General features: G+C 44.8%; 1 protein-coding gene across 2 annotated transcripts in view; it reads left to right on the top strand.

Annotated features, from left to right (window-relative positions):
• Positions 1-21,965, top strand: part of GAK (cyclin G associated kinase) — a 182,330-nt gene that overhangs the window by 16,579 nt on the left and 143,786 nt on the right. The window contains exons 2-4 of one of the 2 annotated variants that reach the window (XM_073547940.1): positions 3,699-3,760; positions 4,448-4,507; positions 21,808-21,922. The exons of the other annotated variant lie outside the window; for it this stretch is intronic. Coding sequence (XP_073404041.1) covers positions 3,699-3,760; positions 4,448-4,507; positions 21,808-21,922 — 237 coding nt within the window. The remainder of the gene's footprint in view (positions 1-3,698; positions 3,761-4,447; positions 4,508-21,807; positions 21,923-21,965) is intronic. 2 annotated transcript variants of the gene reach the window in all.

The following is a 21,965-nucleotide window of genomic DNA, read 5'->3' as shown; positions in this document are numbered from 1 at the left end:
AAGCGTCAAGACCGGAAACTTAAAGCAATATGTTTACAAAACAGGAAATGCACAACAAAACAAATAAGGAATGAATGGGAGGAAACTGGAGTCAACGTCTGTGACCGAACTGTAAGAAATCGCCTAAAGGAAATGGGATTTACATACAGAAAAGCTAAACGAAAGCCATCATTAACACCTAAACAGAAAAAAACAAGGATACAATGGGCTAAGAAAAAGCAATCGTGGACTGTGGATGATTGGATGAAAGTCATATTCAGTGATGAATTGCAAATCTGCGTTGGGCAAGGTGATGATGCTGGAACTTTTGTTTGGTGCCATTTCAATGAGATTTATAAAGATGACTGCCTGAGGAGAACATGCAAATTTCCACAGTCATTGATATGGGGCTGCATGTCAGGTAAAGGCACTGGGGAGATGGCTGTCATTACATCTTCAATAAATGCTCAAGTTTATGTTGATATTTTGGACACTTTTCTTATCCCATCAATTGAAAGGGTATTTGGGGATGATGAAATCATTTTTCAAGATGATAATGCATCCTGCCATAGAGCAAAAACTGTGAAAACATTCCTTGAAGAAAGACACATAAGGTCAATGTCATGGCCTGCAAATAGTCCGGATCTCAAACCAATTGAAAATCTTGGGTGGAAGTTGAAGAAAATAGTCCTTGACAAGGCTCCGACCTGCAAAGCTGACCTGGCAACAGCAATCAGAGAAAGTTGGAGCCAGATTGATGAAGAGTACTGTTTGACACTCATTAAGTCCATGCTTCAGAGACTACAAGCTGTTATAAAAGCCAGAGATGGGGCAACAAAATACTAGTGATGTGTTGGAGTGTTTTTTTGTTTGTTTTTCTTGATTCCATAATTTTTTCCCTCAGAATTGAGTGATTCCATAATTTTTCCCCTATGCTTGGTTTAAAAAAGTAGCCATTACTGACTACCACATTTTTTTGTTCTTGATTTCTTTTAGTGTTTCTTAAAGCCAGAAAGTTGCCATTTGAATTGACTTTTGTTTTGTGCCATGTCTGTGATCTGCTTTTTTTCTACAAAACTAAACAACTGAATGAACATTTTCTAAGGCCGGTGATTCCATAATTTTTGCCAGGGGTTGTAGATCTGGCAGTATGTTTAGGGTCTTTGTTCCTGCTGGAAGGTGAACCTACGTCCCAATCTCAAGTCTTTTGCATCTGTTAAGGCCACGTGTACACGTTGAGTATTTGAGTTTTTTAAAAAACATCAGTATTTGTAAGCCAAAACCAGGGCTGGAACAATCAGAGGAAAAGTATAATAGAAACAATTCACCACTTCTGGTTTTGGCTTACAAATACTGATGCAAAAAAAACCCCTCAACAAATACAGGTGCTTCTCACAAAATTAAGAATATCATCAAAAAGTTTAATTTATTTCATTTCTTCAAAGGGCATCTGTCACCCTTTTTTTGGACTATCAGCTGCCACCACTGACATCAGGGGCTTATCTACAGCATTACAAAATGCTGTAGATAAGCCCCTGATGTCAGTGGCGGCAGCTGATAGTCCAAAAAAAGGGTGACAGATTCTCTTCAATACAAAAAGTGAAACTCATATATAGAGTCATTACAAACAGAGTGATCTATGTCAAGTGTTTATTTCTGTTAATGTTGATGATTATGGCTTACAGCCAATGAAAACCCAAAAGTCATTATCTCAGGAAATTAGTAAGGTCCCTTAGTCTGTTTCAGTAGGCTCAACAATCATGGGGAAAATTGCAAACGTAACAAATGTCCAGAAGGCAGTCATTGACACACTTCACAAGAAAGGTAAGCCACAAAAGGTCATTGCTAAAGAAGCTGACAGTTCACAAAGTGCTGTATCCAAGCATATTAATGGAAAGTTGAGGGGAAGGAAAAAGTGTGTTGGAAAAAGGTGCATAAGCAACCAGGAAAGAATTAAGAAAAGGCCATTCAAAAATTTGGGGGAGATTCACAAAGAGTGGACTACTGCTGGAGTCATTGCTACAAGAGCCGCCACCACAGATGTATCCAGGACATAGGCTACAAGTGTTGCATTCCTTGTGTCAAGCCACTCATGACTAATAGACAATACCAGAACCTTCTTAACTAGGCCAAGGAGAAAAAGTACTGGACTGTTGCTTAGTGGTCCAAGGTGTTTTCAGATGAAAGTAAATTTTGCTTTTCATTTGGAAATCAAGGTCCCAGAGTCTGAAGGAAGAGTGGCGAGGTCACAATCCAAGCTGCTTGAGGTCTAGTGATGGTTAGGGGAGCCATGTCATCTGCTGGTGTAGGTCCACTGTGTTTTATCAAGACCAAAGCCAGCGCAGCCGTCTACCAGGAAATTTTAGAGCACTTCATGCTTCCCTCTGCCAAGAAGCTTTTTGGAGATGGAAATTTCATTCTCCAGCAGGACTTGGCACCTGTCCACACTGCCAAAAGTACCAATACCTGGTTTATAAACAACAGTATCACTGTGCTTGATTGTCCGGCAAACTCGCCTGACCTTAACCCCATAGAGAATCTATGGGATATTGTCAAGAGGAAGATGAGAGACACCAGACCCCACAATGCAGACGAGCTGAAGGCTGCTATCAAAGCAACCTGGGCTTCCATAACACCTCAGCAGTGCCACAAGCTGATCGCCACCATGCCACGCCGCATTGATGCAGTAATTGATGCAAAAGGAACCCTGACCTATTGAGTGCATTTACTGAACATACATTTCAGTAGGCCAACATTTCGGATTTTAAAATCATTTTTCAAGCTGGTGTTATAAAGTATTCTAATATACTGAGATAATGACTTTTGGGTTTTCATTGGCTGTAAGCCACAATCGTCAACATTAACAGAAGTAAACACTTGAAATAGAGACCGCTGTTTGTAATGACTCTATATAATATACGAGTTTCACTTATTGTATTGAAGAACGGAAATAACTTTTTAATGATATTCTTACTTTGTGAGAAGCACCTGTACGTGCACACATGGCCTAACAGTTTTTCCTCCAGGATTGCTCTGCTAGCTCCATCCATCTTCCCTGCAACTCTGACCAGCTTTCTTGGCCCTGCTGAAGAAAAGCATCCCTATGGCATGATTCTGCCAGCTCCATGATTGTTGGTGGGGATGGTGATTTGAAGGTGATGTGCAGTGTTTGTTTTCCACCACAGATAGTGTTTTGCATTAGCCCAAAAAGTTATACTTTGGCTTCATCTGACCGGAGCACCTTCTTCCATATGCTGGCAGTGTTCCCTACTATTTGCTAACTGCAAATAAGACGACTTATGGCTTGCTTTCAAAAATGGCTTTCTTCTTGCCACTTTTCCATAAAGACCAGATTTGTGGAGTTTATGACTTAGGCCACGTTCACACATTCAGTATTTGGTCAGTATTTTACATCAATAATTGTGGGCTAAAACCAGAATTAAGTGAAACATGCAGAAGTGGTCATGTGTTTCTCCTTATGCTTTTCTTCTTGTTGATCCATTCCTGATTTTGGCTTAGAATACTATTGTAAAATACTAACAAAATACTGAATGTGTCAATGTGGCCTAATAATTGTCCTGTAGACAGATTCTCCCAGCTCTTTCAGACGGTGTATTGTGTTCTTTTTTTTTTTTTTGTAGAACTGCTGCCTAGAAGAGAACTATATTACATTACTATAAAATGGTGCTGAGTTGTTGGTTTTGTTTCTGTTTTGTAAGGTGGATTTGCATTTGTCTATGAAGCGCAAGATCTAAGCTCTACAAAAGACTATGCTCTGAAGGTAATGATTTTTTTTATTCTTTTGAATACGTAATCTTCTTAAAATGGATTTGTCATCAGATTTCACCATTGAAACTTCCTACATTATTAAATACAATTCTAAGACTTGCTGAGACTAGTGCATCCACCTTGAAAATCCATGTGAGAATGGCAGTAAAATCCTAATATTAGGATGAGCATTTTATTAACCCAGCTAAAATGTTACCAAGCTCTTAAGTCCAAATGTATTTAATTTCCACACACCCTGACTCACAGCTGCAGCTTGGCTGAGCAGTGTGAGATTTCAACAGGGAGGAGGGACACTGAAGAACTATCAGGCTTAGAGGGCAAAAAAGATTCTACAGCCAATCTTACAGGGATGTTCAAACAATGTCGATTTTGGAGATCTATTGAATAATATATGCAGTTTATGTTGTGAGGCAGGAAACTTATCAGCAAGTATTTGCTATCCCATCTGAGAGAAGCATGGTGTAGGGGCAGAGTCCATGACTGGGTGCTGCAGGCATATGTCAGGGGGTGACTCTTTAGCACAGACTAGAACTTTTGGGAATTCCAAAAGTGAGTAATTATTTTTTTTTTTTGACACATGTACAGGAAATTTGAAATAGATTACAATTCTGGACATTTTTACTTTGCATGTAATTTCCATGTTAAACACAAAGTCATATTGGTTGTATTTTATTTGTAGAGATTGCTATCCAATGAGGAAGAAAAGAATAAAGCAATTATTCAGGAGATTTGTTTCATGGTATCCTTTTACTACATTCGTGTATACTTTTTGTTACATATTTGTAAATGTGAGCAACCTCGGTTAGTCGATTAATCCTTGGTTAATATCTCTTTTGCACTGACCAAGTTCAGAAAATATATTAAACTGTAAGGCAGGGTTTATACATGTTGGATTTCATGCAGATTTTGGTGCATAATTCACAAAAAAAATTGTGTTCCATGCATTTAAATAGCGTTTCTATGTGTTTCTTTACATGCAGCTGACCGTTTCCATGCTGATTTCCTGCTTGTCACTTATGTCAGGTAGAAATGCTGAAATTAGACCCGTTAGACTAAGGGTATGTGTGCACTTTGCGGATTTGCTCTTGTAGAAATCTGCGCAGATTCTTCCCCTCTTGGAAGAAAATGCAGTTGAAAATCCACGCTTTTTGATGCGGATTTTCATGCGGTTTTGTAAGCTAAATAAAGATATATAATTTAACAAAAAAAAATTGTGAAGTCATTTCCTTGTCCAACCTCTTCTTTTACATTCTCCATTGAAGACCATAATATTATACCATGCTCTCAGTCGCCCCAGAAATGGGGCTTCTTATAGATGCACCAATTCTGGCACTTAGCTTCCGCTCTTCCCACTTGCCCTGTAGCGGTGGTAAGTGGGGTAATATTTGTGGGGTTGATGTCACCTTTGTATTGACATCAAGCCCACGACTTAGTAATGGACATGCGTCTATAAGATACTTATCCATTACTAATCTTATAGTTAAATGGTAAATAGAGACACAGCCAGAATAAATGAGAATATGGAAAACGGTCTTAGGAGCGCAGGAAAGAGACTCAGACGAGAGATGGGGTTAAACCACAACGCGTTTCGACGGAGGATCAGTCTTCATCAGGTGGATCCACCTGATGAAGACTGATCCTCCCTCGAAACGTGTTGTGGTTTAACCCCATCTCTCGTCTGAGTCTCTTTGCTGCGCTGTTAAGACCGTTTTCCGTATTTTCATTGCTCCTATCCTCCATCGGCGGTTTTTGTCTGGCGCTGCGGTGGAGACCCGAAATCCTGTCTGCCCCTGGGCTGCTTCCTAAGCGCTCCTCTATGACCGCTTATTACTGACTCTTACTCTTACAGCCAGAATAAAGTCCTTTTATTTGAAATAATCACACACTCTTTTATTGAATCTTAACCATACTTACTGAGCGCCTAATCCCCAACTCCCTCTTCTCCTGCAACAAAAATAAAATAATAAACCAACACAAATACTCCCTGGTCCGACGTAGTTCTAAATAACGAGTGTCCCATGACAATCTCACGTATAGAACAGTCACATCACGACATGTGAATGCTCTACACGGCTCCGGTGATACACTGACAGGAGATAATCCCTCCCACAGTGTATCACTGAGAGTTCACCGGAGTTCGTACTTTCACATTGCGGCAGTACCGCTGTGTGAGAATTCTCATGCAGCGGTGCCACAAGTGATGACATGAACTCCGGTGACCACTGACGGCGGCGTAGTGATAGACTGCGGGAAGTTACCTCTTTTCACTGTATCACTGGAGCCGTGTATAGCGGTCATATCTCCCGACGTGGCTGTTCTACACGTGAGATAGTCATGGGACACTCGTTATTACGGACTATGGCGGACCAGGAAGTATTTGTGTTGGTTTATTTTATTTTTGTTGCAGGAGATAGAGGGCATCATGGATTAGCTGTTTGAGTATGAAATTGTTTTTTCTTCTTTTTTTTTTTTTTTAACAATTGAACACAGTCGCAGGATGATGGGAGTGCTACTGTCCTATCATCGGCTCATGCTGTCACTGTTATATGTGACACCAGACATAGGGAGTAGTAGTCCTGTCGGCTACACACAGACACCCGCAGACAGAGACACACACACGGGCATCGGCAGGCACGCATGCATATAGGCCCCGCCCACACACTCTTCCTGCTTCCTTTCTGCAGCGTTTTTGGCACTCAAATCCGCAGCTAACCCGCAGACCTTTTTATACCTGCAGTTTAGCTGTGGATTTGACTGACACAATGTAAGTCAGTGGGTGCAGAAACCCTGCAGATCCGCAAAAAGAATTGACATGCTGCGGAAAATAAAATTCTATGAATCCGCGCTGAATTTTCCGTAGCATGTGCACACCAATTCTGGTTTCCCATTGATTAACATTGCAGATTTGGTTCAATTCCGTGTGGAAAAAATGCTGCGGATCCGCATAAAAATCCGCAACGTGTGCACATAGCCTTACAAGAAAAAAAACCGGCAATAGACCATAGAAGACATACAGTGGGCCAAAGAGTATTTCGAACACTGCAAATTTTCAAGTTTTCCCACTTACAAAGAATAGAGAGGTCTGTCATTTTTATTGTAGGTACACTTCAACAGTGAAAGACAGAATCTAAAAATAAAAAATAACAGAAAATCCCATTATGATTTTTAAATAAATAATTTGCATGTTACTGTATGAAATAAGCATTTAACCCCTTTCCGACATCGGGCGTAATAGTATGCAGATGTGGGACTCCCTCCCTTTGATGTGAGCTCCAGCTGTGAGCCCACATCTTTTCCAGCACATGTCAGCTGATTTGAACAGCTGACATGTACCCAGAACAGCCGTGAGTTGAATCACGATCCACCCGCGTCTATTAACCTGTTAAATGCCGCTGTCAAACACTGTGACAGCGTCATTTCACATGCACTTCCGGCAATCACGCTGGAAATCCGCCCATCGGTGACCCCTGTCACATGATCGCGAGTCACCGATGGGTGGTCATGATAACCAGAGGTCTCCTGGAGACCTCTATGGTTGTCACTGCCAGACTTCTATGAGTGCCGCCCGGTGGTCGGTGCTCATAGTAAATGACTTATTCTGCTACATACAGGTGATCTGATCATCACCTGTATGTAGCAGAGCCGATAGGGTTATGGCAGCTTCTACTCAGCCATGGAGACAATTGAAGCATGCCAAAATCGAAAAAAAATATTTTTAAAAGTATAAAAAAAATATAAAAGTTGAAATCACCCCCCCGTTCGCCCCATCTATATATATAAAAATGAGTGTGTGTATGTATGGGTGTATTGGCTACGCCCACTCCATATAGCCCCACCTAATCTCTAAGCATCTTTCATTTCAACAGAGCTGTTTAAATGAAGCTGAGCTGTGATTGGTTGATATGAGCAAGTTTTCCCACTCCACCACACCTCAGCAGACACTGGGAGAAATCTAGCATCCCCAGGAGCATAAGCTCCCAGGCATTGCCTGCCCCCCAGAAAGGAGCAGAGAGCACATGACAGAAATGAATCACCGCCTCTGTGCCCATATACCCATCACACATCCTCCATCCCATAGGCACATCTTCCCTCTTAAAGGGATCCCTGGTATGGAAGTTGGGACCGTTCCACTCAGCCCTCTGGTTCTGACCCCAGGCTGACGGGATGATGTGTGATATTAGTGGTAGTAGTCCGGTGGCTCTAGCTGACGGGATGATGTGGGATCTTAGGGGTAGTAGTCTGGTGGCTCTGGCTGACGGGATGATGTGAGATATTAGTGGTAGTAGTCTGGAGGCTCTGGCTGATGGGATGATGTGAGATATTAGTGGTAGTAGTCTGGAGGCTCTGGCTGACGGGATGATGTGGGATATTAGTGGTAGTAGTCTGGAGGCTCTGGCTGACGGGATGATGTGGGATATTAGTGGTAGTAGTCCGGTAGCTCTGGCTGACGGGATAATGTGGGATATTAGTGGTAGTAGTCCGGTAGCTCTGGCTGACGGGATGATGTGGGACATTAGGGGTAGTAGTCCGGTAGCTCTGACTGACGGGATGATGTGGGATATTAGTGGTAGTAGTCTGGTGGCTCTGGCTGATGGGATGATGTGAGATATTAGTGGTAGTAGTCCGGTGGCTCTGACGGGATGATGTGGGATATTGGGGTAGTTGTCCCGTGGCTCTGATGGGATGATGTGGGATATTAGGGGTAGTAGTCCGGTGGCTGTGACGGGATGATGTGGTGGGATATTAGTGGTTAGTTACTATGCACACGCAATGCCTGATTCTTCAGCTAGTTCAAAATAAAACATAAAAAAAAAAATACAGATATTTGGTATCGCCGCGTTCAGAATTGCCCGATCTATCAATAAAAAAGAGGATTAACCTGATTGCTAAATGGCGTAGTGAGAAAAAAAGTGAAAATGCCAAAATTACGGGGTTTTTTTGGTCACTGCGACATTGCATTAAAGGGAATGTCACTGCATTTTTGGCCTATAAGCTGCAGCCACCGCCAGCAGGGGCTTATCTGTAATGCTGTAGATAAGCCCCCAATGTAACCTGTAAGAAAAACGAGTTGGGGCAGAGGGCAGAGTAAAGTACTGCAGTGCGCAGGCGCCGGAACTCTCTGACCTTTCCCATCGCCTGCGCATTGCAGTACTTTACTCTGCCCTCAACGGGGCAGATAAAGTACGCCTGCACAGGAGCCGCCGCAGAAGTAAGACTGAGGACATCATTGCTAGAAGATGGGAGACGCCGAACCGGATTGCGACACCCATTGGACCGCCGGGGGAGTATATCGTAACTCGTTTTTCTTTCAGTTTACGTCGGGGGCTTATCTACAGCATTACAGAATGTTGTAGCTAAGCACCTGATGGCAGTGGCTGCATCTCATAGGCAAAAATGAGGTGACAGACTCCCTTTAAAATGCGATAACGGGCGATCAAAATTGTAACTGCCCCAAAATGGTATCATTAAAAACGTCAGCTTGGTGCGCAAAAACTAAACCTTCACCCAACTCGAGACCACGAAAAATGGAGACGCTGCGTGTTTCGGAAAATGGCACAATTTATTTATTTTTTTTCTTTAACAAAGTTTGGATTTTTTTTTCACCACTTGGATAAAAAAAGAGCCTAGACATGTTTGGTGTCTATGAACTTGTGATGACCTAGAGAATCATAATGGCAGGTCAGTTTTACCATTTAGTGAACCTAGTAAAAAGCAAAACAAAAAACACTTTTTTTGCAATTTTACCACACTTGGAATTTTTTTCCCCATTTTGCAGTACACGATATGTTAAAACCAATGGTGTCGTTCAAAGTACAACTTGTCCTGCAAAAAACAAGTCTTCACATTGCCATATTGTCAGGAAAATACTAAACTCATGGCTCTGGGAAGAAGGGGGAGCAAAAAATGATAAAGCAAAATTGGAAATTCTTTCGGCCATGAAGGGATCACTGAAATAGAAAAGCAGAACTTAATATTTGGTACAGAAACCATTGTTTGCAATTAGAGGTTAGACATTTCTTGTAGTTCTTGACCAAGTTTGCACACACTGCAGCAGGGATTTTGGCCCATTCCTCCACACAGATCTTCTTCAGATCTTTCAGTTTTTGGGGCTGTTGCTGGGCAACATTGAGTTTCAGCTCCCTCCAAAGATTTTCTATTGGGTTCTGGTCTGGAGACTCGCTAGGCCACTCCAGAACATTCAAATGTTTCTTACGGAGCCACTTCTTAGTTGGCCCTGGCTGTGTGTTTTGGGTCATTGTCATGCTGGAAGACTCGGTCATGACCCATCTTCAATTCTCTTACTGAGGGAAGGAGGTTATTGGCTACAATTTTGCATACATGACTCCCATCTATCCTCCCTTCAATACGGTGCAGTCACTTTTGCAGGAAAGCAACCTCAAAGTATGATGTTTCCCCCACCACGCTTCACGGTTGGGATGGTGTTTTTGGGGTTGTACTCGTCCTTCTTTCTCCAAACACAGGGAATGGAGTATATCATAATGTTCTATTTTAGTTTCATCTGACCACATGACCTTCACCCATGCTTGCTCTGGATCATCCAGATGGTCATTAACGAACTTCAAACAGGCCTGGACATGTGCTAGCGTGAGCAGGGGGACTTGCGTGGCCTGCAGGATTTTAATCCATGACAGTGTAGTGCGTTACTAAGGCCGGGTCAGACTAGCGTATGGCATCCAATGCGAGAGCCTCGGATGCGATATGCTAATGATCCTTGGCTCCTGCTCTGCTGTGAGCAGGAGCCGAGTGTCATGTGTCTGTGCTCCGAGCCTCTCGCGCTGAGCGAATCGGAGCACAGCTGTGGAAGAGGCGGAGAAATGAATTTCTCCATCTCCTCCATTGCCGGGGTCAGCGTATATCGCACATCACTCAGATGATATCTCAGTGATGTACGTTGTCTCACTTGCACCCATAGGCTTATAGGCTTATATGCATGCTGCGATTTCACACGTGCATTGAAAACGGCCGAGAAAAAAACGCTGATGGGAGCTGCCCCATAGAGGAATACTGATTCTGAGTGCTATGCAATGTTTTATCGCATAGCACTCGTCCGTTTTCATCGCACGTTTGACCACGGCCTAACGGTAATGTTTTAAACTGTGGTCCTAGCTTTCTTCAGGTCATTGACCAGGTCCTCCCGTGTAGTTCTGGACTCATTCCTGACCTTTCTCAGAATTATCCTTACCCCACAAGGTGAGATCTTGCATGGAGACCAAAACTGAGGAAGATTGACAGTCATCTTGTGTGCCTTCCATTTTCTACATAATTGTGCCAACAGCTGTTGCCTTCTCACCAAGCTGCTTGCCTATTGTCATGTAGCCCATCCCGGCCTTTTGCAGATCTAAAATATTGTCCCTAATGTCCTTAGACAGCTCTTTGGTCTTGGCCATGGTGTAGAGGTTGGAGTGTGATTGTGTATGGATAGGTGTCTTTTATACAAGTAAGTTCAAACAGATGCAGTTAATATAAGCAATGAGTGCAGAGTAGGAGGGCTTCTTAAATCTAAGACTAACAGGTCTGTGAGAGCCAGAATTCTTGCTGGTTGGTATGTGATCAAATACTTATTTCATGCAATAAAATGCAATTTAATTAAGTAAAAATCATACAATGTGATTTTCTGATTGTTCAGTGTAACAAATACTTATTTTCTCCACTGAGTGAGAGAAAAGCGGTCCATTTTACACAGATATACTAATAGACACGGATGATTGTAGTCTCAGTTGTGTGTGTAAATTTACCTATACATTTATATAAAGTGTAAGTGTAACTCGTGCCAGGGTGGGATAGCTTGATTATGCTCCTTGTAGTGTCACACTGTGAACTTATGTGCATGTTTCATAAAGATTTATGATTTTTAAATTTTTATTTATGATGGTTCTCCTCCCTTTCCTTCCACATTTGTCTTACTGTCACGCAGAAGCCTTTAAAAACAACTGCCCCCCTTCCCCCTGCCGTATGGTACAGAGATAAGGAATTGGAAGCTACACCCCTAATTGTATAGCAGCCAAAAATGAACGATCAGGGCTTTCCTCCATCGTTTCTATACATTTAGTTTTGACTAAATAACTCATTCCCATAAATGTTGCAGAATAACATGGCTGCGGCACAATATGGGAATAATCCCTTAAAAAGTCCATGTATGGCATATAAAGAGGATGCGCCATAAATGTATAGCAGATGTGAATCCCACCAATGAGACTGCCATCTATCTCTGTAGGGGGTCTCGATGTACTCTGCTGTCAGAGGAGTGGTGTTTGGAGTTCCTTAGGGGTTCTGGCCACCTCTCCATTGACGGCAGGTTCCATTTATTATTCACTTATGGCTATAGATGGAAGAATTGAATTGCAGGACTTGGGTCCATCGGCCAGGTCAGTAATCTGTGAATGTCTTCTTACCATTCGACATTTATAGTGTAATAGTAGGAAGGTTGAGGGTAGACGCAAGGCCACCGAATTTAACCTATAGCCTAACGTGTTGATGCAGAGGAAGGCAAACGCCCACATGGCAGAGGCTAATTGCCCCCCATATTAGGGGAAAAATCCTTGCTCTTCATATCAGCCATGGGCTAGTTAACCAGTGCTTAGCCAATTCCTCAATGCTCCAAGTTATAAGGGAGATAAGTTACTGAAACCGACTGTGTCCACTGCTTGTCACATCCTTAAAGCCCTAAATAAATACTGTGCATGTGAAAATGGTAATAGCAGCCATACAAAGTGTTAACCCCTTGGTGTCCACAGCCAATTTTTGCCTGTATGCCAGAACATTTTTTCCCCCCAATTTTCTATTGTCACTTCGTGCCAAGAGCCGTGACTTTTTTTTTTTTTTTTTAGGTGACATACTCATGCAGGCTTATTTTCTTTCCAGGACTAAGTGTATTTCTCAGTGGCATCATTTCGGAATACATGTAAATTATTCACAACTTTTATTAACTCTTTATGGGAAGACTATGACGAAAACAGCGCTGTTTGCAGTTTATATTTTCCGCTCTCCCCGTGCTACACAAATAAAGCGCTAACTGTCTTCTGTCGGTCAGAAAAAATAGGACTACTGCAAGTTTACACTTTACAGTATATAGTGGGCAGCTTGGTGGCTCAGTGGTTAGCACTGCAGTGCTGGAGTCCTGGGTTCGAATCCCACCAAGGACAACATCTGCAAGGAGTTTGTATGTTCTCCCCGTGTTTGCGTGGGTTTCCTCTGGGTACTCCGGTTTCCTCCCACATTCCAAAGGCATACTGATAGGGAATTTAGATTGTGAGCCCCAGGACAGTGATGGTAATGTGTGCACACTGTAAAGCGCTGCAGAATTTTAGTGCTGTATAAAAATAGATTATTACTATATTATATAGTTTTACTATGTAATGGTCTTTGTGTTGCCATATTGTGAGAGCCATAAGTTTCACAATTTTGCAGTATAGAGCTTGTGTTTTGTGGGACAAGTTGTAGCTTTCCTTGGTCCCATTTTGGAGTATACGTGACAGCAATTCTACTCTTTTTTTTTTTTTTTTTTTTTCCATCTTTTAGATACCAGTTCCCTTTTGGCATGTTACCTTTATTCTGTAATTTAAATACGATTGCGGCAATATTACACAGAGGTGTATATATAGGGTTTTGTTTTTTTTGTTTTGCTACTTTTACACAAGAAATCACTTTTTAAACAAACCAAAAACAAACCAAAAAAAAATATCTACACACACACACACACACACACACACAGTGTATGTGTGTGTGTGTGTGTGTGTGTGTGTGTGTGTGTGTGTGTGTGTGTGTGTGTATATATATACATATATAATTTTTTTTTTTTTTTTGTCTCACCAATAACTTTTTTTTTTTTTTTATTGTAGGCACAGCCGTAGTGTTTACCCGCACCACTTTTTTGGTACATTCTAATCTTTGATTATTGTTTTGATTATTGTTTTATTTACTTTTTTGTAGTAGGCATGAGCAAAAAATGTAAAAACAATTCTAGGTGTAATATAATAATGAATATGTTAATGCTGGTCTGTGCGTCGATACAATTACAGTTGATGCACATTTTAATTAGTTTTTAAAATGTTTTGGTACTTTTTTCACAAGGGTAATCATTTAAAAAAAAAATCACTCTTTTTGATCGTCATGTTGCAAGAGCTCCAACTTAATCATTTTTCTGTTTATAGAACTGTATTTCTGTATTTTTTGTGCAACAAGCTGTAGTTTTTATTGGTGCCATTTGTAATAGATATGATTTTTTTTTTTTTACCCAATATTGACAAAAATGACATTTATGGCTTAATTATCCATTTTTTTTTTTTTAAATTTTCTGCAGCCTTTCGATACCAAATATGTAACGTTTGCGGGGTCTTTTATTTAAATTTGATGTTTTATTAAATTATTGAAACTGTGAGTTTGATTTTTAGGTTTACATTTTTTTTTTTTAACACTTAGGCTGTGTTCACACACAGCATTTTTTTAGCGTTTTTTACCGCGGTTTTCACTATAAAACCGCTAAAAATAAGCTTCCCAGTCATTTCTATGCATTTTGCACTATTTGTGCACATTGATGGGTTTTTTACCGCGAAAAAACTGCATCGCGGTAAAAAACGCAGCATGCTAATTAATTTTGCGGATTTTTCCGCGGTTTTGGCTTCTTCCATGCGCTTTGAAACTGCTGCTGTAAAAACCGCGAAAAAAACGCTCAAAAACCGCCGCGGAAAAATAGGTGCGGTTTCTGGGAAGGGAGTCAGGTTTTCAAGCAGAAATTTTCTGCTACGTGTGCACTTAGCCTTAAAAAAAATATTCGGGCGTACAGTTACGTCTGATAAATGGCACAGAAGTAGCGCTGTGCCATCCTCAGCAGGAGTCGGATGTTACATCACTGCAAACACCAAGACTGGAGGTGCCGATTGGCTGTCAAAGACAGGTAGTACATAACTACTACAGCGCAAGATCAATGCGATCAAAATATTACAGGTCAAAGTACCCCCATATGAGACTAGTAAGCAGTGTAAAAAGAAAAAAACATGGATTTTTGTGATAACTCACCGTAAAATCCTTTTCTCCGAGACGCTCATTGGGGGACACAGGAATTGTGGGTGTATGCTACCGCCATCTGGAGGCTGACTAAGTAAACAACACAAGGTTAGCTCCTCCCCCGCCGTATACACCCTCAGCCTGCTTGCGGGCGGAAACTAGTTTTTTTGCTTAGTGTCTATGGAGGCACATGTCTGGTCTTTTTCTCCAGACATACTTTTGCTTTTTTCTACGAAGATTAGACAGGGGCAGCGGAACCTATTGAAAGGGTCCGATTTCCCCAAACCATCAACGGGCGAGCACGTGCGAGTGACCCTACACGTATCCTCTCCCGCGACGTGGGACATGATGCCAGACCTAGCCCTGACCACCCCTAGGTATTGAAACCATGGGCTGCACAGAGGCACCAGACGGTCCGAGCATCCCCCACTGCTCCACCAACGCTAGATGGCGGTGCTACAAGGCGGCGGACGGTCCCTCTCCTCGGCCCTGGAAGCTGAACGGAGTTAGGGGGCCTGCACCATCCTGGATTCCCCCCCCACCCCTATTTCTCTCTACCTGTCGGAGAAGATGTCCTGGATGGAGGTACAGACAGAGTGGGGAGGGCTCTGGAGGTAGGCGCCAGGAGAGCTCTGCATGCAGTCGTCAGGGTAGCAGAAGCTTGGACTGCAGGACAGCGGTGTGCACCGGGAAGGGCGTGCTCCCCTCCCCCGTCCTTTCTCCCCTCCCCCGTCCTTTCTCCCCTCCCCCGTCCTTTCTCCCCTCCCCCGTCCTTTCTCCCCTCCCCCGTCCTTTCTCCCCTCCCCCATCCTTTCTCCCCATAGCGGCGGGTGGAGGCGGGGGTAGTGATCCAGCGCCATCCTCGTGGTGGCAGCCGACCGCCGCCTCCGGCGGGCGGATGATGAAAATTTAGCTTGTGGCTTCGGCCGGGGGTAGGCCGCGGCGGAAGTCCCGCCCTCCCCATGCGATGTCACTTCCTGCCTGCCCCACAGCATTTACAGCGAGCAGGACCCAGGATCGGTGGCACGTGCGGGGGACGCAGGACCGGGTAAGTGTGGTACGTCTGTAGGAAGTACGCTATAGACTATCAAGGGGTGCTCCTCCCCCCCCCCCCCCCCCCACCGCAAGTCTCCAGTATGGGCAGTACAGGCACCTGGCAGAGATAATATGGCTGGAAAAGGGAAAACGCACACGTTCCTCTACACTGCATGCATCTCCTGTAGGGCTTCGTTCGAGGGTGCAGAGTAGCAAATTGTGCGAAACCTGCGACTCCGAACGCGCCCAGGAGCCCTCCCCTGCGACCGAGTCCAACGATCCAAATCCTCCGGAATGGGCTCTATCACTATCACAGTCTATTGCATCGCTTACAAAGGCGATCGAGTCTCTTCACGCTCCAGATAGGGGCAGGGATAGTGCCTCGCTTATCTGGGAAGGATCCTCCACCTCACAAGAGCCTCCGACCTGCAGGGGCTGCTCTCATGCCAGGCAGGTGCGAAGGAAACAAACCCAAACGGTATCTCCCGGCCCATCCGGTGCCTCAGCATCCGTGAGTTCAGCATCACGCTCTCCTTCACCAGTGGTCGGGAGCGGGCAGAGTTCAGATTGTGGCTCAAACGAGCCACTGGAGTTAGATACCCCGGGGTGTCGGGAAACAATGGACAGCCTCATTGGGAGGATGTTGTCACCCTGGCCTCAAGCCATAAGGTATCCTTTAAGCGGGCTAGGCGACCGCATAGAGTGTTTGGCACTCATCCAGAGTTTGAGGACATAGTGCAGCGTCACAGAGATTGGCCGGATAGGCGTTTCTCGGACCAGAGGACAATAGAGGCAAGATATCCTTTTGCCCCGGAACTCCGTAAGAAATGGGCGGAAACCCCAGTGGTGGATCCACCAGTGTCACGGTTGGCCTCGAAGTCCTTGTTATCTGTACCTAGTGGCTCGGCCATTAAGGACCCCACTGATCGGCTCATAGAGAGTTTGGCTCGCTCAGTTTTTGATGTGTCAGGTTCAGCTCCCTCTCCCTCGTTCGCGGCAACGTGGGTAGCTAAGGCCATGATGTCATGGTCAGAGTCGTTGAACAAGGCCTTGCAGGATAGAGACCTGCCTGCGGAGGTATCAGAGGTCGCGGGTCAGATTGCTGTGGCTGGAGATTATTTAAAAAATGCTTCCTTGGATGCGACCAATTGTGCGGCACTTGCAGCCGCAAACGCAGCAGCCATTAGGAGAGCCCTATGGTTAAGAATTTGGCGAGCCGATTCTATTTCCAAGAAGTCCTTGACTTCCCTCCCTTATCAGGAAGGCCGCCTGTTCGGGGAAAGGTTGGATCAACTCATCTCCGATGCTACAGGGGGAAAAAGCAGCTTCCTCCCGCAGCAAAAGATTAATCAGCCGTTTCGCCAGGCTCCGGCACGTTTTCGGGCCTTTCGCAATCCCGGGTGGACGGCAGCAGCCAGCTCGGGTGGACGGCAGCAGCCAGCTCGGCTGCACCAAGTTCCTCCAACCAGGATAGGGAGCGACAGGTCTCATATAGAGCCAAACCATTGGAGAGGATGCGCACTCGCCAGCCCAGGTCAAGGGGAATCAGGGTTCAGAGATCCTAAGCTAAATGATTCGGAGCACTTTTTAGGCGACATCAGCAGGGTAGGCGTCCGCCTGCTCTATTTTCGCCATGTCTGGGTCAAGGTAGCGCACGACGCATGGGTGGCAGAAATGGTGTCTTCGGGGTACAAGATAGTTTATCAGGTACCCCCCAACGTGGTTTTTTCTCCCGACTTCCCAAAGTGGAGCCCCGGGCAAAGGCGTTGCTAGGGGCCATCAGTTCACACCAATACAACGGAGTCATTGTTCTCGTACCAGAGCACAAGAAGGCTCAGGGGTTTTATTCCAATCTGTTCGCAGTCCCCAAAAAGGATGGGACAGTCAGGCCGGTTTTGGATCTAAAGCTCCTGAACCGGTTCATCAGGATCAAACATTTCAGAATGGAATCTCTCCGTTCAGTTATATCGGCCATGGGGCAGGGAGAGTACTTGGCCTCTGTCAACATCCAGGATGCCTACCTGCACGTCCCCATTTTTCCTCCGCATCAAAGGTTTCTACGGTTCGCCATCAATGGCCAACATTTCCCGTTTGCAGCACTGCCCTTCGGGCTAGCCACCACCCCCAGAGTGTCCACAAAGGTAATGGCAGTCATGATGGCCATCTTACACTCTCGGGGCATAGTCGTCTTGCCATACTTAGACGATCTCTTGGTGAAAGGTCCCTCGTTTCGGGCATGCGAGGAGAATGTCAGCATTACGCTGGATACCCTCTCCCTCTTAGGGTGGTTGGTCAACAGGAAAAAATCATCCCTTGTCCCAGCCCAGAGGATTTCCTTTCTAGGGATGATCTTCGACTCTTCCCGAGGGTTGGTAATTCTCCCTCAAGACAAAGCCCTAGCGCTCCGGCAAGGGGTCCAGAGGCTTCAGCAGCCAGTCCCTCACACCATTCGTTTAGGGATGAGGGTACTAGGGAAGATGGTGGCAGCAATGGAAGCGATTCCGTTTGCCCAATTTCATCTTCGCCCCTTGCAGCACGCCCTCTTGTCATCTTGGGCTGTCCTCTCAGGTCAGGCAGTCACTAAAGTGGTGGACGAACAGATCCTCCCTTCTTCAGGGAAAACCGTTTCCCCCGGATCACTGGCTAGTGGTCACAACTGATGCCAGCCTCCTTGGCTGGGGAGCAGTTTTTCGCCACCACACGACTCGGGGCAATGATCACAACAGGAGGCATGCCTCCCGATCAATTTGTTGGAAGTACGAGCGGTCCGGCGGGCGCTGCAGCATTTTCAGCACTTCCTAGCACCCAGACGTCTTACAGCAGATTTGCCAACGGTGGGGAACACCGGATGTGGACCTGATGGCATCCATAGGGAACTCCAAGGTGCCCGTCGCTCGGTCTCGGGACCCGCGGGCGTTCGCAGTGGATGCATTGGTTCTACCATGGAACCAGTTTCGTCTTCCATACTTGTTTCCCCCGCTGCCACTACTTCCGAGGGTTGTCAAAAAGATCAAAACAGAAGGGCTTCCAGCAATTCTACTGGCCCCAGACTGGTCCCGTTGGGCGTGGTACGCAGATCTAGTGCAGCTGCTCACCGACGTCCCATGGCGACTGCCAGAGCGCCCACATCTACTGTCCCAGGGACCGATCTTCCACCCAAACTCAGGGGCCCTGTGTTTGACGGCATGGCTGTTGAATCTTGGATTTTAACTCAAGCGGGGTTTGGGCGCGAGGTGGTCGCTACAATGGTTCCTCGGCGAGAATTTACCATCACACCTGGAAGGTCTTCGCTTGGTGTCGAGAGCATGGGCTTTCTCCCCTCCCATTCTCTATTTCCAACATCTTGGCTTTTCTCCAGTCAGGCCTAGACTCGGGTCTTGTCCCGAGCTCCCTTAGGAGACAGATATCGGCGTTGTCCGTCCTTTTCCAGCGAAAAATTGCTACCAATATGCAGGTGAAGACTTTCTTCCAGAGAGTCTCTCATTTGGTACCACCCTATAAGGTGCCGATGGACGCCTGGGACCTTAACCTGGTCCTGAGTGTCCTGCAGGAAGCTCCTTTTGCACCGCTACAGGATATTTCTTTGTCGTTCCTTTCCTGGAATGTGGTATTTTTGGTAGCCATTACCTCCGTTAGGCGAGTCTCGGAGTTGGCGGCTCTGTCTTGCTGAGCACCATTTCTCACCTTCTATAATGATAAAGTGGTGCTTAGACCAGCTCCCCCCTTTCTGCCGAAGGTTGTATCCTCATTCCACATTAATGAGGATATTGTCTTGCCTTCGTTCTGCCCTGCACCGGTACATCGCGTGGAAAAAGCTCTTCACACGGTAGACCTGGTGAGAGCACTCAGGAGGTACGTGTCGCGGACCGCACCTTTTCGCCAGACGGACACGCTGTTCGTGCTGCCTGAAGGGCGCAGGAAGGGACTCGCAGCCTCAAAATCGACCATAGCTAGATGGATCCGTTTAACTATTCAGGAGGCCTATCGCATCAGGAGTGCGCCGGTTCCATCAGGGATCAAGGCGCACTCCACTCGGGCAGTGGGCGCCGCTTGGGCATCAGGCTTCGGCGGAGCAGGTGTGCAAAGCAGCAACCTGGTCTAGCCTGCACACGTTTACTAAACATTACAATGTCCATACTCAGGCTTCGGCAGACGCGAACCTGGGTAGAAGGATTCTCCAAGCAGCAGTGGCGCACCTTTAAGCAAGATGTGCATGTAGCTTGGATCGGTGAGTCATTCTTCCACCCAAGGACTGCTTTAGGACGTCCCACAGTTCCTGTGTCCCCCAATAAGACAAAGGAGAAACATGGATTTTTGTGATAACTCACCGTAAAATCCTTTTCTCCGAGACGCTCATTGGCGGACACAGCACCCACCCTATTAGCCAGTTGGCTCTTGTTTATTTAATTATTGTGCATTGTTTTTTTGTGGGTGTCAGGGTGGTTCTCTTCCAGACATATTGTTTTTTGCATTAAGGCTGATTTTCGTTGTTCTGCTACTGCTTTTGCACTAAACTAGTTTCCGCCCGCAAGCAGGCCAAGGGTGTATACGGCGGGGGAGGAGCTAACCTTGTGTTGTTTACTTAGTGTCAGCCTCAAGATGGCGGTAGCATACACCCACAGTTCCTGTGTCCCCCAATGAGCGTCTCGGAGAAAAGGATTTTACGGTGAGTTATCACAAAAATCCATGTTTTTTTCTTTTTACACTGCTTACTAGTCTCATATGGGGGTACTTTGACCTGTAATCCTTTGATCGTATTGATCTTGCGCTGTAGTAATTATGTACTACCTGTCTTTGACAGCCAGTCGGCACGTCCAGTCTTGGCGTTTTCAGAGATGTAACATCCGACTCCTGCTGAGGATGACACAGCGCTACTTCTGTGCCATTTATCAGACGTAACTGTACGCCTGATGGCAGAAAATCACCTGCAATATGGAGGTACACTTGCATCCAGAGTTCAGGGGTTGTTCCCGTCTTTATGTAAGTGTTGTTGGGTACTGCATGTAAAAAAGTATTTTGCAATTTATTGTTAATGTTTCCTGAGATACTCTTTGCTTACATCTCGCTGCCTAGAAGACAAGCCACCACTGCTTTCTAGCTTATAAGCACTGCACTGAGGCTGGCTGAGATTAAAAGAGGACTACATGTATGCTCTCCAGCAATGTTGGCCAGCTTCCCGGCAATTTCATGGCCAACGCTGCAAGACAGCAGTGTTGGTCTGTCACCTAGGTAATGAGCTGTGAATAAAAGAAAAGTGAATATCTCAAAAACAGCTAAAAATTGTAATAAACAGTAAATTGTAAAAGTCCTTATTTTCACAATCGCGATCCAGCAACACTCATCTAGGATGAAAGAAGAATTCTTTACTCGTTAACGTGATGATTTATTTGAAATAGGTTTATACAATTTCTTTTTTGAAAGGTTGTTATAGATTTTCCTTTCCCTTTTTTTTCATGCTAGTAAAATATTGTCTTTTTTTTTTTTTTTTTTTTTTTTTTTTTTTAAATTATAGTAATTAAAAATTTTTAATTTTTATCTCCCCCTGTATTATCAATTGGTAATGTGTGTGAAACAAATGCATTAAAATACTTACCGATGCAGTCTCCCATTTCCATTGCTGCTTCAGTCGTCTCCTGCATCATGGCTCTCACTGAAGTTCCTTTCCTAATGTAGGTTTATGAGAGCCGCCTTCTGAATTTCACAGAATTAAAAATTGAGAGAGTGACCTCATGTCAGCATAGAAGACGCTGTGTGATCCAGCAGGTCTTAGACGCAGTCACGTGACGCAGGAGAGGAGTGGGGCAGCACTGGAAACGGCAGAGGATAGTGACCGGTAAATATTATTGTGTACACTTTACGCACACATTACTAATTAGAATTGTATCAGTGAGGGTCACGCTGGAGTGGTATATCTTAAACTCGTTTTTAGAGTATTGAAGTCCTTATTTACTACCCATTTCCTTAAGAAAATGCACGTAGAAAAAGTTATCTGGCCACCCAAACATCGTCCAGTTCTGCTCGGCTGCATCTATAGGAAAAGAGGAATCTGATACAGGCCAAGGGGAGTTCCTGCTGCTTACCGAATTGTGTAAAGGTGAGAACATTAATATGAACTGTTTAATTCACTTGTTGACAGT

The sequence above is a fragment of the Dendrobates tinctorius genome, unplaced genomic scaffold (genome assembly GCF_039654945.1).
Source record: "Dendrobates tinctorius isolate UK_male_01 unplaced genomic scaffold, ASM3965494v1 ptg000011l, whole genome shotgun sequence".
NCBI lineage: Eukaryota > Metazoa > Chordata > Amphibia > Anura > Dendrobatidae > Dendrobates > Dendrobates tinctorius.
This window is presented reverse-complemented; position numbering and strand designations above follow the sequence as displayed.